Raw genomic sequence first — 15636 nt, 5'->3', positions numbered from 1 at the left:
AAGATTTGAAAAGTAGTTTGAGATACGGTATGGTGGTTTTCTTGTTCAAAGAACAAGAGCCAGAAATCTAACCCGCACACACTTAGGAACATGAGAAGCTGCCTTATAATAATCAGGCTGTCTGCCCATCTAACCCAGAATTTTTGACTGGCAGCGCCTTTCCAGGGTCTCAGGAAGAAACTCTCTTTCTATCACCTGCTACCTGATCTTTTAACTGGAGATGCCAGGGAGTCAATCTGGGACATTCTACATGCGGACGATGTGCTCTATCACTGAGCCATGGGACCTCCCAAGCAGCTCTTTGGATCCTGGCCTGCGTTAATTCATAATGTCTTGCCGGTAATTAATACTGCAATAGCAAAAAGAGAAGTTTCCACTAGCTTACCTTCTGCTGCTAGAGGATCCTGCACGATTTCCCGGTCCATTACTTGACACCACTGAAATAGCATTTGCAATCGCCTCGACGGCAGATAACCTTTCAGCAAATGTGTTCCTTTCGGAGCGCTCTGCTTCTGAAGCATAAAGAAGAAACTTGGCGTCTGTTTTTTTACAGAGATATTAAACACTAAAGAACCGAAAGCTTCTCTGTCACTTTTATATAAATTTTGTATATGAAATCAACATGGAATTTCTCAATATTTATATGCAAATGTATAATGATGACAATGGGTTTGATTACTGAACAGCAAAAAGCCTCCAGCAGAGAAGCGAAAGACAGGACAATTTAAACTGGAAAACACATAACACACGAATACACAACTGGGCAATTCTAGCACTCAGTGGTAAGCAGGAAAGCTTAGGTTCTTTTTGCTAAATAAGGAAACCAGTCTCCAAGCAGCCCCATAAATCATTCATTTTCTGGACATCACATTCAGAAGTTCAGAAACATGTATGTACTTTAGAGAATTGGTAACTGAATTTGCTTGCTCTCCCCTCTACTTCCTCACCCCTATTTCCTTTGCATCATGCTTGGTAGATTTATATGCTATTATTTTTAAAATTGTACATGGCCTTGAGCAAGTTAGGAGAAGGGTGTAAATGGTGTAGAAATGTATTTTAAATGATTTAGAAAGTACACTTTCTTCTGCTTTTAGTTCCTCAAAAACTTCATGTATTTTGCCCCACTGCAGACATATACAGTATACATAGATGTTTCCATATTTCTAGTTTAATAGGATTCTCAGTTTTGTAGATCTCCAGTTCATGCTGTGAAACAGTTTTAATGCATCATACGGGCCATTTTTTGACATAAATTTCTCCTTTCCACCTTTCTTTCTTTCTCTCTTTCTTTTTTGCCTTGTTTCAACAGCCATAACCTTATGCTTCAAGTTCACAATGGCCTGTTTCGTCTTGAAATTCCTGTCTTTCTGCAAGCGTCATCTGCTAATTTCCCCCAGTGTACATTAGAGGCAAGAATTATGGCTGGATTCCAAGCACTTCCACACATGCAGGCAATGGAGTTGGCGCTAGCTTCTCTGTGCTGCTTTGAATACTGCACCAGATGGCCCATAACCTCCAAGCAGAGTTTTTCAGGACTGGAAGACTGCAGTGGGAAGGGAGCCTTGAAATAGCCTGATACACGCATGGAACATTGAGCGCAGCATTTCAGATCCCACCCTTATTTCCAAGTGACTTAATTTACCAAGTGGAAAATGTGATGCTGAACTCAAACTTGTTGCCAATTGGGACATTTGTTTCCCTTTCTACCATACTCTCTTCCTGCATTTTCCAACCGGATTGCCTTGCTGGTTTATGACAAGTCTCGTTACTAATGAAGTTGCTGTGTGTGTGTGTGTACCTGTGTCTGTGTTTGTGTAATTATTTCAGGTTTTGAACAATTCTGACTCATCTTTCTAGCCTTCTTGCAAAAGCTCTCAGAAGAATCTCATCAGCATGAGATCACTGAACTCACCCTCTTCCTCTTTTGTTTCTTTATTACTGGTTGGAAAGCACACAGATACACAAGCATGCAGAATATTTCGATTTCCATCACATCTGTGACTGAGGAAAGTCTGCAGCATTTGTGGATTCTGATCCAAGACAACAGCTTGCTCGAGGTTCATCAAATACTGTCTGCAGGCCTCATAGTCACATCGGAGAATATGCTGCATTAAAGTTTGCTTCTGTGCTCAGAAAAATTGAGAGAGACGTTAATAAAACAAGAGCAAGCAACATCCCCTTGCCCTATGCTACATTCTGCAGCCTCTTTTAGCATCAGTACTTTATCCTGACCTAAACAAAGTACAGGATACAAATGAGATAAATACCTAAAACTGATCGTCTAACATTTTAAAAGTACTATATATTTAAATGATAAACTAAGATTTTAGCTGTCAAATGCAGGATCAACAAGCTGATTTGAGGACAGAAATAAATACTTATGCATTTATTTACATTTTAAAAATCTTTATATCCCATTTATCCCTTTCATAAAGAAGTTGTCTAAAGTGGCTTACAAATAAAAAGCAAACATAAAAGCAACGATAATCCAGTTATGAAAACACAAATTAACAACATTTAAAAAGCAACTAAAAAGTAAACACACTAGCACTAGAAATCAATATTAAAGCAACAGAATCAAAGCTTGTTTTAAAAGAAAAGTTTTCATTTGCTAGTGGAATTTAAATAAAAAGGACTATAACCTATTTTAGCATTGTTTTTAAAAGCATTTTGAATACCTAGATACCCCATCTTATTAAAAACTGTTATTTAAAGTTAATTTCTGGGGTGGATGAATTTTTTAAAATAAATCACAACATCCGAAAATGATGTCCCCAAACTGCTATCACAGTAAATGATGAACGTACACAACTATTTGCATGTGATTCTATGAATCTATGGGCTCTTTTAGGCTTGCCCTTCCTGACCCACTTAAAAGTGGAAATGTGGATTAAGCTATGTTTTTAAAAAATCACATTTTCTCCCTGTATTAAAGAGAGTTTAGGTCCAGAACACCTATAAACAGTAATAGCAAACGTTTGAACAAAAAGTAGACTTTATACTAGAAGTATCAATTTAGGCAGCTGCATTTTGTAACTAGCAGTAAGCTACTTCTGTCAAAGAGCTCTCATATCTAAAATTACTGTTTAAATATATTTGTAAAAAGGAAAAGTTCAGTTGAAAACGCTGAGTAATCCAGGTGGTGCAGGATAATGTCTCTACGAGAGAGTATGACAGATATATATATGAATTACCTCAACAGCCATTATAATGATAGCAGCTTTCTTTTTGATGGTTGAATTGGCAGGAAGGTTTGTTAAGGAATGAACTCCCATTCCCAGGCTGCTAATAGGTGGAAGATCAAGCCAATCAGGGTCTCTTATTCCTCCCATACAATCTTTTGCCATTGGATATATAGTGCCATTTCCATCTCGAAGAATGATTGGAGATTCCTGCACAAAAGTAGATTTTTATACAATTCAAATTGTCATTATTTTTCTCATTCATTTGTTATTGATTTGTAGCCCTATCACCTGACATATCAACATAGCTGCACTGATGAAGCCAGTCTGGTGTTCCTGCTGATATGCCCACACAGTGCTAACGTCCCCATCACCTGATACCTCTCCCTCCAGGTAAGGTAAAGGTAAAGGAACCCTGGACAGTTAAGTCCAGTCAAAGGCAACTGTAGGGTGCATCACTCATCTCGCTTCAGGCCGAGGGAGCCGGCATTTGTCCACAGACAGCTTTCTGGGTCATGTGGCCAGCATGACTAAACCGCTTCTGGCGCAATGGAACACCATGATGGAAACCAGAGCGCACGGAAACGCCGTTTACCTTCCCACCACAGTGTACCTATTTATCTACTTGCACAGGTATACTTTCAGACTGCTGGGTTGGCAGAAGCTGGGACAGAGCAATGGGAGCTCACCCTGTCGCGGGGATTTGAACGGCCGACCTTCCGACTGGCAAGTCAAAGAGGCTTAGTGGTTTAGACCACAGCACCACCCGCGTCCCTCCAGGTTGTGTCAGACAACAGGTGTAGTACCTGTCGTCCTCACCGAACACTCCTGCAAATATCCAGAATGGACTAGAAGACCGAGTTCAAATGCTTTCTAAGTGCAGTTTGAATAGGGGAATGCATATACATTACTACAATATCCATTATCAGAAGCATGCATGGTTGTGTCCCTCTCTTCTTTGTGTGGGGATATAACACTGGCGAGTCATGTCTCTTCAAATTCTGCAGTTAGGCTGCAAGGCAAGTGAGAAGAGGAGGGATTCTTCCCAAGATCCATTAACTTGTGTCAGTAGCTTACAAAGCCTTATCCCTCACTATACCATTGATCTAACCACCTTTTTCTTTTTCTTTACCACTTCCTTCACCAGATAGGGATCAGGAACACTGACAGTCAAGTTAAGTCTGCCATGATGATTTATTTTTCAATATTTCTTGTTTAATGGAATCATTTATCAACATTAAGTAACCCATTAAAGAGGGACTTTTAGGGTGGTAGGAAACATTTAAAACGCATGAAGCTGAGAAGAAACAAACCTGTCCAGCAGTGAAAATAGCAACACTCCTCTCATTCTGCCCAAGGAAAGCAATACTGCTAGTGGGGAAATTGTTTTCTTGTTCTGCTTTTCCAGTTGCAAGATCAAATATGCAATATCTAACCCAGTTCCCGGTCTTCAGGACGGCATGTACTCCTGAAAGTGTGCAAAAAAGAACACTGACCAACAAACTATTTGCTCCAAAAAATATTTAAAACCATTAAACTAGCAAATATTGATTAATGAAATTAAGATGACAATTCTCTAACAGGATAAGTACCTTTCTTTTTTCTAAAGCAAGCAATAGATAAAATGAGAAGGAAAAAACCCTTCATCCTTACCTTTGGAATCTACATTCACAGCTAGGATTTCTGTTTTTTCTGGAATACATAACTTTTTAGGGGTCCTCTGAAAACAATCTGGAACTTTTGGTGTCCCACCAGTTTTTACGACCTGTAACAAAAGCAGATTTCTGTATTTCCAATGCAATCTAAAGAACTGGGTTAATTCCCCTCTCTTTAAGAATGTACAATTTGCTTGAAAAGACTAGGATTCTTCTGCAACAGCAGCTAACCAGATGCCTAACAAGCTCATTAGCCGTGCATGATGGTGAAGGCCATTCCCTCTTTTTTGTCCCCAGCATGTGATAAGCATAAGTATGTCATCTATTAATGTGAGGGCTCCACTTAGCTGTCATAGCTAATAGACAATGATCAACCCATGAATTGGTCTACACTTTTTAATGCCATCTAAGCAAATGACCAACACTACATCCCAGCCATGTATTTAAAGTAATTTATGTGTTGCATGAAGTTCTTTCTTTTGCCTGTTCTGAACCTACTGCCTAATGTCACAGACTCCAGATTCTTATAAAATTACTCTGTGTGTAATTTCTAAAATCTAACTTATGTCTCCCCTTAGATGTCTGTCTTTCTAAACTAAAAAATATGCAACTTCTGAAGACTTTACTTTTAATATCTCTGGTTCTTATAGTCTCAAAATCTGACACCTCTTTGAGATGGAGTGATGGAAGTGAACATAAACTCTAGAAACTGTGGCCGCAGCAGAGATAATTGAACAGCTTCAAGGGCCAAAGTCCTGGCATTGCAAACATACCTGGAGCTCATCTATCCTGAGCAACCGACAATCTTGGAGAAGAGAAGATGGATCAGGATCCGAACCAGAGCTGTTTGTACAATTTGCAGTAGTAGATGTCCCCGGAAATTTTACAGCAACGTACGCACCATCCACTTTCAGTACCTATAAAAGAGAACATATTGCATAGTGTTGAAGCAGAATTAAAAACTCTCTGAAGTGAAGTGGGGGTGGGGAATCTTAAACTGTACCTAAAACATCCAGAAAAGCAAGCAGTGCCACCACACAAAACCACATTTTCACCAACAACACAATTTCAAACCGCTATGGCTAGGTTTGCTGTAAAACAGCTTTCTTCTATCCATTTTTAAAGGATTGGTGCACAGCAAATTAAAGGAAACTAAGAAAGCTTTTTTTATACAAACCTTCCCAACAGGAACATTCTTAACATCTTCCACAAAGACAACTTCCCTAAGAGACCACTGTTCTTCATTCACTTTCTCCTCTTCTTTTGGGGCAGGTGTTGATCGCCGCCGCTCTTAAGAAAAAAGTAACAGATTAAAAGTCTCCTTTGTAGCATGTCTGCGACACGCATATTCTATGTCTAAAAAAGTAGCACATGGCTACTTATGTCACTTTTCACAGGAAGTGCCTTCTGTGAAGTTTGTGGCATCTACTAAAATTGTATTTTGCTAATTTTATCCTGTAAGTATTCCTCTATGGAACACTGTTTCTTACATTATTCATTGTGGGGGTTCAGGAATTAAATATAGATACATTAATATAATTGGCAGACGTTGCACCACAGTGGTTTTCAACAAGGCAAAAAACCCCAAAAACTCCCCATATGACTTACTATATGGCATTGATGCACTGCTTGCTATTGAAGAAGCATCACTACAGGTAGAAGCTGGAGACGGTGGTGGGCCCATTTCAGTTTTCACTGGTTCCTGTTTGCTTTCAGGCCTAGGATTTTTTAAAAAACAACAACAAGGCAGTTGTTACATTTATTTTCCATGAATACAATGTGAAAACTAGTCAACACTTTGGACAGAGATACTAATTTCTGAATTGTTTGTTAAGGCAACAGAAGCTTTTGCTGATGCAATATAACAGCAAACATATACTGCAACAATATACAGAAGAACTGTTTATGGCCATTTTCAAACCATTAATTTGTATTAGGGGGAAATCAAAATACTCTTAAGTATGTGGTTTGCCGGTATGAAAAGGCAATGCAAAGCACATTCTTTGTGTGACTTGCTTCTTTCAAGTATTTGTTAAACAGTCCTCAGAGCAATATTTACAGCCCCCTATGTGGGTTAAACCACAGAGCCTAGGGCTTGCTGATCAGAAGGTCGGCGGTTCAAATCCCTGCGACGGTGTGAGCTCCTGTTGCTCGGTCCCTGCTCCTGCCAACCTAGCAGTTCGAAAGCACATCAAAGTGCAAGTAGATAAATAGGTACCGCTCCAGCAGGAAGGTAAACGGTGTTTCCGTGCGCTGCTCTGGTTTGCCAGAAGCGGCTTAGTCATGCTAGCCACATGACCCAGAAGCTGTACACCGGCTCCCTTGGCCAATAAAGCGAGATGAGCGCTGCAACCCCAGAGTTGGCCACGACTGGACCTAATGGTCAGGGGTCCCTTTACTTTACTGCACTCATGTCTGTTTCATTTATGGAAACAGTGAGGAGCTGGAGTACAGAGACCCACAATTTAATGCCAGTTCAAGATATTTTTCAGCCACCGTCTACCGTGTCCCTGTCAAAAGTTTAGAACACTTACTTTGCTTCAGTTGTTTTACTAGCTTTCTCCATGTTCTTTAAACTCTCTGGTGACCGGAGTTGAAACCTACAGCTGTCATTCATATTCCAAACAGATTCCATTAAGACGCCAACTTTAGGAATCCCAGCGTTAATTGAAAAAGCAACAGCTCCAGCATGATAGAGAGGATTATTTCTCAAACACACCTGCAATCAATCAACAAGGGAGGTAAACAACTATTTTTATTTGTTTGTTTGTTACCCACCCATCACCCTAAAGTCCCATTCATGTCAAATGAAGAATCAAAACTACGTAAGCAAAACAATACTTAGAAGAGGTTAAGTACTTAATATAGTTTTATCAGGTTTTAAAAAGTGACATATGGAATATTATCTCTATCTTAGCCGCAAAAGTCTTAGAATGGGTGTAGCCAATAGGGTGCACCTTCCAGATATTTCTGGACTACAACTCCTATCCTCCTTAGCAATTGGGTATGCTGGCTAGGACTGGTAGGAATTTTAATCCAACAGTATCCGGAGGGAACCACATTGGCTACCCTTGTTTCCTACCACATAGTTTCCTAATAAGGGCACCTGGTTTGAAGGGAAGGAAAAGGTTAAGGCAAAAGGGCAACTACAGGCACACCAGCATATCGGAAACTTTTTAGGAGCAACAGTGACAACGCAGAGAAGAAAGGCAAGAGCCTGATATGGTTGCAGCTAGTTCACAGCACAGAGCTGCGTACGAACAGGTGGTTTAAGCTCTGTCACTTCAGGTTATGGGGGCACTTACGTTAGAGTCTATCTGCAGACTATTTGCACATGTCACTGCATCATAAAAAGGGTCTTAATGGTGGATTTGTTCCTTCTCAAAGCTTTAAAATGTCACACAGTAAGCCTCTACGTACCTGAGTACCAACAGTGATATTTGGCATTGAGGAGATACCAGCACTAGACTTAGGCTTTTTATTTTTGGCTCTAGCCTTTTCCAGCATCTTCTTCCTTTGGCTAAAAGGAACTACACCCCTAGGAGGAAAAATACTAATATAAGGTTAAAAAAAAAAGAGCTGTGCTATCTTTATTATCCATAAATGTGATTTTCAAGGTGATGTGGTATTGATTAAAAGGGGGGGGAAGGTGCATTTTCAAATGTTCATTTCTAGAGCTAATAAAATAAAGTAAGATCTGAGAAGCTGAGCTCCTGAAAACATTATTCCTGCTTACAGGTTCCTTCAGTGAGTATCCCATGCAGTCATATGTATGGGAAATGTGTCTGTGTAAACCAAACAGGTCCCTCCAAGAAAGTCTGAAAAGACTGAAAGCTCAGGGGTGCTGCCAACCCTCACTCGTACACAGCAGCTTTCCACACATCGGCCAAGGAGGCAGAGGCAGCCTTTTCCCACTTAGTTCTGCCAACAAACCATTGTATACAGCATGACCAAAGACTTGCTTTTGAATTGATTTCTTAATTGAAGTATTTTTAAAGTGCCCTTCATCCTAACTCAAGCAGGGGCAGCATATAAAACTCAACATGCCAAGAATACAATACAATAAAACAACACAGCAACATCACGCATAAAGCATTCAGAGCCAACTACAAGTTTCAACAATTGTAACTGCTGCCTAAGTGAAGGAAGGGACGGTTTAGCTCTGTCACAATATAGATTCCAATAAAGATTGCTTAAGCAGGTTTGGCTTGTGACACTGGTCAAGTTTGCAATATAGATTGCCTGAGCAAGCTTTGGCTTTAGATTCCAATAAAGATTGCTTAAGCAGGTTTGGCTTGTGACACTGGTCAAGTAAAGAATAAGAGGAGCCACGTAGGCTCAAAAGACAGGGAAATGGGTAAGGAACGTGCTTAACGTGATTATCCTCCTAAGGTGTACCTATAGGTTGGCAATTGGTGATTGGTGGAAGGAAGGTGTACCTATAGGTTGGCAATTGGTGATTGGTGGAAGGGAGGTGTACCTATAGGTTGGCAATTGGTGATTGGTGGAGAAATGTGTACCTACAGTATAAGAATGCCTGCCAAATGCCATGTATTTACAGCCAGTGTATTTTCAGGAGCTATCCAACTGGTTGTCTCTGTGTACAAAATGTCTTTGTACACAGATTTCAATAAACTCTTTTTCTCCAAAGAAGATTTTGCTTTCCTGGTACTTTTGTTCCCTCCAAGGTCCGGGGATGGCGTGGCTGATGGATCCCTAGGTAAATAAGGCTTCATTTCTTTGGGGGCTCGTCCGGGATAAGCCCCCTCCCCAAATATGGACCGGAGGGCCAGGCTCAACCAAGGTGAACAGCTCAGCAGCGTTTGCAGGCTCCCGTGCGCACCCCGCCTGTTTCGTGGGGGGAGCCAGCCACACTGTCCTGCAGTGGAGACATCTTGTTGAGGGAGAAAAACAAAGAGGACGGCGCCGAGGGGAAGGGAATCCGCAGCGGAAAAGGTAAGCCCGACGGAAAGGGCAGCCCGACGGAAAGGGCGAGGCCTGATCAGCCTCACCTGGTTATGCAGTAGAGTGCAGCCAGGAAGGGAAAAAAGGGCGTGGCAGGTGGGCCACCAGGAATAAAGGGGATTGGTTGCGCAGTAGAGTGCCAGCCACCAGGAAAAAAAAAAGGGGGGGGGGACTGGTTGTGCAGGAGAGTGCCACCAGCAAAAATTTGGAACAGAAGAAGGAGGGAAAATTACTTTGGTGTGTTTTGTGTATTGCATGCTGAAATTATTTTGGTGTGTTTAGTGTGTTACATGTTGAAACTATATTGATGTGCTTTGTATGTTGTATGTTGCATGTCAGATACTCTAGTGACTGAATTGTCAAGTGTGGGCCAGGGCTTAGTGTCCCCCTTGGCCGAGCGATTGTAGGGCTGTAGTGTGTGGAGTGTGAAAGAATTTACAACCTGTTAGGAGCAGAGTATCTGAAGAAAAAAAAAAAAAAAAAAGAAAAGAAAAAAAATGGGGTCTGGGGCAAGCCAATATAGTCCTCTGGAATGTTTTTTTTTTTTTTAAACAACTGGAAAGCAGCCACAAAGCATGATGATTGGGGAAATTGAGAAGACAGAGGATGAGGACATTGTGTGAAGTTGATTGGCCCCAACAAACTAATTGGCCATCGGAGGGCAGTCTTAATTTGCAACTAATCAACCCACTGTATCAAAATATCTTGAACGTCCACCCAGACCAGATCCCCTACATTTCTACTTGGAAAACCAATGTAGAAAAGAACCCATCATGGTTGAAAGCCTGCCGAGGCAACGCCCCACAAAGTACAGTTTGTGCAGTTCGACCGGCAGGGAAGTCAGAAAGGCCCCCAGTGATACTAGACCCAGAAGATGAGGAGGGAGGAATTATTAAACCACCTCCACCCTATGCTCCACCAACTGCCCCTCAGGCAATTCCACCAGGCCCAGGTCCCCAGGCACTGGGAGGAGCTGGTCCCCAGCCCAAACCCAAGACTGATGAGTCAGAAGGAGAAGAGGATGATGAGGATGAAGAGTTTGTAGAAAGATTAGTCAAGCAGCTTTGTTGAGACTGGACAGCGGAAAGCAGGCTATGCAGTGGTAGCCCTGGAAGACCAGGTGATCGAAGCAAAGTCACTCCCCGCCTGGAACATCGGCCCAGCTGGCAGAGCTAACTGCGCTTACCAGAGCCCTGAGCCTGGCAAAGGGACAGAAGATAAACATTTATACAGATTCTAAGTATGCATTCCTGACTTTACATGCCCATGGAGCCTTATGGAAAGAAAGAGGTTTGCTTACCTCCAGAGGAAACCAGGTGGCCCACCCACAAGCTCTATTGAACCTTCTGGATGCTGTATGGGAGCCCGAGGCAGTGGCAGTTATCCATTGCTATGGCCACAAGACTGGAATGTTAACTCCATATGCTAACCAAGATATGCAATTGAATAACTATGTACAGTCACTCTCCCAAGTTCTCTCCTGTTTCAACAGGTGGACCCAGGCTCGCACCTCATGTGTGTTAACTGAACGGTTCCATCAGTTCGAGCCAGGTGATAAAGTGTGGGTGAAAGACTGGCAGCGAGCCCCCCCTACAGCCTTGCTGGAAGGGACCATACACTGTGCTACTTTCTACACCTACTGCTGTGAAGGTTGCTGGCATCACCCCGTGGGTCCACCATACTCGAGTGAAGAAAGCTATTTCAGACTGGACAGTTACACCAGATCCAGAGAACTCCCTCCGGCTGACTATCGCCAGACGCCTGGCAGACGACCGCTCTGCTGATATCACACCGGAAGCTGATATCTCTACGCACAGCTGAATAATTGGATGGGAGGGGCGCCCGCCGGGAGCACCTCCAACGTTCCAGCCTTGCAGCCTTTGTCCCCTGATAACGTCCAGAACCCTGAACGAACTTTAGTATGCATTATATGGTGTGAGGAGGAAGCAGTGGGGATTTTGACACCAAGCATTTGCAGTTTACAGGCGGCTACCTATTCGTGTGGGTGTGTAGTGGCCCATCCACCGTGGGTACCCTCTCCTTGGGGGGCAAGGTTATCCTCCACCCATCAGGGGTACCATCATCCCCCGGGGATTGAGGGGTTTTATCTCCACACCATAGGGTTTGACACTTGGAGGTATCCCCGACCTTGTTTCCCTAACCAACTCGAGCGTCCGGGTAACCCCAACCCCCCTTCCAGACCCATACCATGACTGATCTGTGGTGGGAAGAGCCCTGGCATTCTTGGCGTTAGTGGGTGGGAGTTATCTCAACTGCCCTTGTCACGTGGATGTCTCTCTCTCTTTTTTTTGCTGGCACGAGCGCCATAGAATTTGCGGGAAGAAGCGTCCCTCCTCCATCCCACTGACAGTTCTCCTTCTCTTCCTAGTTGGGGAACCCGCCTGCGCTCTGGCCCAGGGGGAAGTAGGGTCCTGGATCTCCCAGGTAAACATTACCCGTATCATGGTCACGCGGGGCATCCACAACCCTTACAACCGCTGGCTGCAAACGGCAGAAATGGTAGCTAAGGAGGAGAATAGGACCCGTTGCCTTGTTTGTGCCTTGGGACCTCTGGATGCGGCTGGGGGCATGCCCCTGCTTCCGTTGCCTCTTAATCGGACCCGAATCCAGTATACTGGAAGTAAATTCCAGTGGGGCCCATACTGGAATCATCCCTATCCCCTCCGGGTTTATCGGATTCCCGGATGGTTCTGTGTCAACCAGACCAAAAATGCCACCCTTGGACACAATATAACTTTTACTGGGCGCTCCTCATGCAAGTGTACGTGTAACCCCACTGATACCACTGAGTGTGGCGGAGCCTGCACCAATTTAAATCTTTTAGCTTTTAGTTCTATGGGTGACCATATGGCCACCCAGAACAAGGATCCTGTATATTGGATTTGTGGGACAAAGGCTTTCCACCACCTCCCCAACGGTTGGTGGGGCAATTGTTATCCAGCCTTCCTTTTACCCCCCATGTGGCTGCTCCCTACCACCTTATTTCCCCATCGCAATCACAGATCTGTTGATATCACGAATATAGCCTCAGGGAGCAAGCAGACGTGGGGAAAGGATGAATGGCCACCTGAGCGAATAATTGCCCACTATGATCCGGCCTCCTGGAACCCTGATGAGTTAGTAGCAGGTGCCAGAGAGCCCATGTACAATCTAAATCGCATAATCCGACTCCAGGCAGTAGTAGAGATTGTGGCCAATGCAACGGCCACCGCCCTTCGCCTTGTTGCTACCCAGCTGGATGAGACCCGCACTGCTGTCCTCCAGCTGCGTTTGGGAATGGACTTTATTCTGGCCAAACAAGGAGGATTTTGTGCTGCCCTCAACCTGACTGGGGGAGCATGCTGCTTCAATATTTCAGATCATGGTGAAGCCATCCGTAATCTAGCCGCAAGTATTGAGAAGGTGGCACACGTCCCTGTACAAATGTGGGAAGGATGGAATATGTCTTGGCTAGATAAGTTTTTGCCAAATGGGTGGCTCAGAGGAATGTTTTTTTATGCTCTTAGGACCAATTTTATTTTTATTGCTTCTTTGCTTCTGTATTCCCTGCTTGGTGCAATGCTTGCAAAATATGGTGCACAAAACAATGTCGCGCATGATGGGTCCCCGAGTGATAGCTTTGATGCGTGAATACCAGCCTATTGCCTTGGACGAGCCAGAAGGCTGTCCAAAAGAAGAGGAGGGAATGAAGGAAGGGACGGTTTAGCTCTGTCACAATATAGATTCCAATAAAGATTGCTTAAGCAGGTTTGGCTTGTGACACTGGTCAAGTTTGCAATATAGATTGCCTGAGCAAGCTTTGGCTTTAGATTCCAATAAAGATTGCTTAAGCAGGTTTGGCTTGTGACACTGGTCAAGTAAAGAATAAGAGGAGCCACGTAGGCTCAAAAGACAGGGAAATGGGTAAGGAACGTGCTTAACGTGATTATCCTCCTAAGGTGTACCTATAGGTTGGCAATTGGTGATTGGTGGAAGGAAGGTGTACCTATAGGTTGGCAATTGGTGATTGGTGGAAGGGAGGTGTACCTATAGGTTGGCAATTGGTGATTGGTGGAGAAATGTGTACCTACAGTATAAGAATGCCTGCCAAATGCCATGTATTTACAGCCAGTGTATTTTCAGGAGCTATCCAACTGGTTGTCTCTGTGTACAAAATGTCTTTGTACACAGATTTCAATAAACTCTTTTTCTCCAAAGAAGATTTTGCTTTCCTGGTACTTTTGTTCCCTCCAAGGTCCGGGGATGGCGTGGCTGATGGATCCCTAGGTAAATAAGGCTTCATAAGAAAGCAAAGCAGGAGTTGTGAAAATCTGACTGAGATCTTGCTACCACATTCACAACCCTAATTAAACAGAGCCTTACTGACTGGGGAGAAAGGTGGGAAATAGTTTTCATAAAAAGGATAAAGCAAAAAACAAGCAATTGTATTCAGGGTTCAAATTTCGTGACCAGAAAGAAACAGAGGGAAGGCAATGGTTTCACCTCTTTTCCAACGTGTGGAATGTGGCAGTCCATGGGGCAGGAGGGGGAAAGCACTCCTAATCTTTCAGAACTTTCTAGAAGGTTCCTGCTATGACCTGTGCAGCCAGTGGGACTGTTCATAACCAACTATTGCTGACCAATGCCACTTAAATGGTTGAATCATTTAAGGACACAATGGTTCTCCTGCACTACTAATCTGATTTAATTTAATAATTATTAAAAGATTTTTTAGGCTACATTTCCAGACAAAGTCCTCTTCAAACAATGTATACAATATGCACTATGAAACAAAATAACGTTATTAAAATTTTGATACAACTTGATAAGGAATACATTCATGGTCAATTTCAAGTCACCTTTTTAATCATTGTCTGGAAGAATTAAGAAAACTTCATCTATAGATAAAGGCTTTAAGCCATTACAAATCTGCACAGCCTGGCAAAAGCACAAAAGAGTTTAGACAGTTACAGAGTAATATCCTCCCTGCACTATCAAACCGACACTCTTATTACACATGAAATCCTATATACAAAAATCAACTAACACTATTAATAAGCAACTTGCCTTTTGTGTTAGTTTAGACATAAGGCCCCAATGAAGGAATGGAAGTAAAATTAAGCAGTTAGAACTTCTATATTGCACCCCTGCTTCTAATCATATTTTCACAAGTGAAACCCCCAAAGGACACAATACCTATGTAGTCACCCACTGACTGCCAATACAAAACTGGACTGATCCTACAGAAGATGCTTAACCACCTGTGATGAAATAAGGTAAAGGTAAAGGTACCCCTGCCCGTTCGGGCCAGTCTTGCCAGACTCTAGGGTTGTGCGCTCATCTCATTCTATAGGCCGGGAGCCAGCGCTGTCCGGAGACACTTCTGGGTCACGTGGCCAGCGTGACAAGCTGCATCTGGCAAGCCAGTGCAGCACACGGAATGCCGTTTACCTTCCCGCCAGTAAGCGGTCCCTATTTATCTACTTGCACCCTAGGGTGCTTTCGAACTGCTAGGTTGGCAGGCGCTGGGACCGAGCAATGGGAGCGCACCCCGCCGCGGGGATTCGAACCGCCGACCTTTCGATCGGCAAGTCCTAGGCGCTGAGGCTTTAACCCACAGCGCCACCCGTGTCCCTTTGTGATGAAATACCTCAACTATAATAATCACAGTTGTGTCTTAGACAACTCCGATAGCGGTATCAGCCTTGTATAAACATTTATTTACAGATTTTATGTCATATGCAGTGGAATATCTATTGTCGTAGAACTGTGAAGGTTTGTTACAGTAATAAAGCATTAGCTCTTCTAACTCTGAAAGCATCCTAAATACAAAA

The 15636-nt window shown here is 43.2% G+C and overlaps 1 protein-coding gene across 8 annotated transcripts in view; it reads right to left on the bottom strand.

The window, feature by feature from the left end:
- Nucleotides 1-15636, bottom strand: part of UBR5 (ubiquitin protein ligase E3 component n-recognin 5) — a 73959-nt gene that overhangs the window by 28796 nt on the left and 29527 nt on the right. For 7 of the 8 annotated variants that reach the window (XM_053395499.1, XM_053395503.1, XM_053395502.1 and 4 more), the window contains 10 exons: nt 8258-8375; nt 7372-7556; nt 6446-6555; nt 6015-6127; nt 5611-5754; nt 4836-4947; nt 4496-4650; nt 3195-3392; nt 1913-2123; nt 386-512 (listed from right to left, as the gene is read on the bottom strand). In XM_053395499.1, the coding sequence (XP_053251474.1) occupies nt 386-512; nt 1913-2123; nt 3195-3392; nt 4496-4650; nt 4836-4947; nt 5611-5754; nt 6015-6127; nt 6446-6555; nt 7372-7556; nt 8258-8375 (1473 nt within the window). The remainder of the gene's footprint in view (nt 1-385; nt 513-1912; nt 2124-3194; nt 3393-4495; nt 4651-4835; nt 4948-5610; nt 5755-6014; nt 6128-6445; nt 6556-7371; nt 7557-8257; nt 8376-15636) is intronic. The other variant, XM_053395500.1, reaches the window with a different exon arrangement.

This window comes from Podarcis raffonei, chromosome 7 (genome assembly GCF_027172205.1).
Source record: "Podarcis raffonei isolate rPodRaf1 chromosome 7, rPodRaf1.pri, whole genome shotgun sequence".
NCBI lineage: Eukaryota > Metazoa > Chordata > Lepidosauria > Squamata > Lacertidae > Podarcis > Podarcis raffonei.
This window is presented reverse-complemented; position numbering and strand designations above follow the sequence as displayed.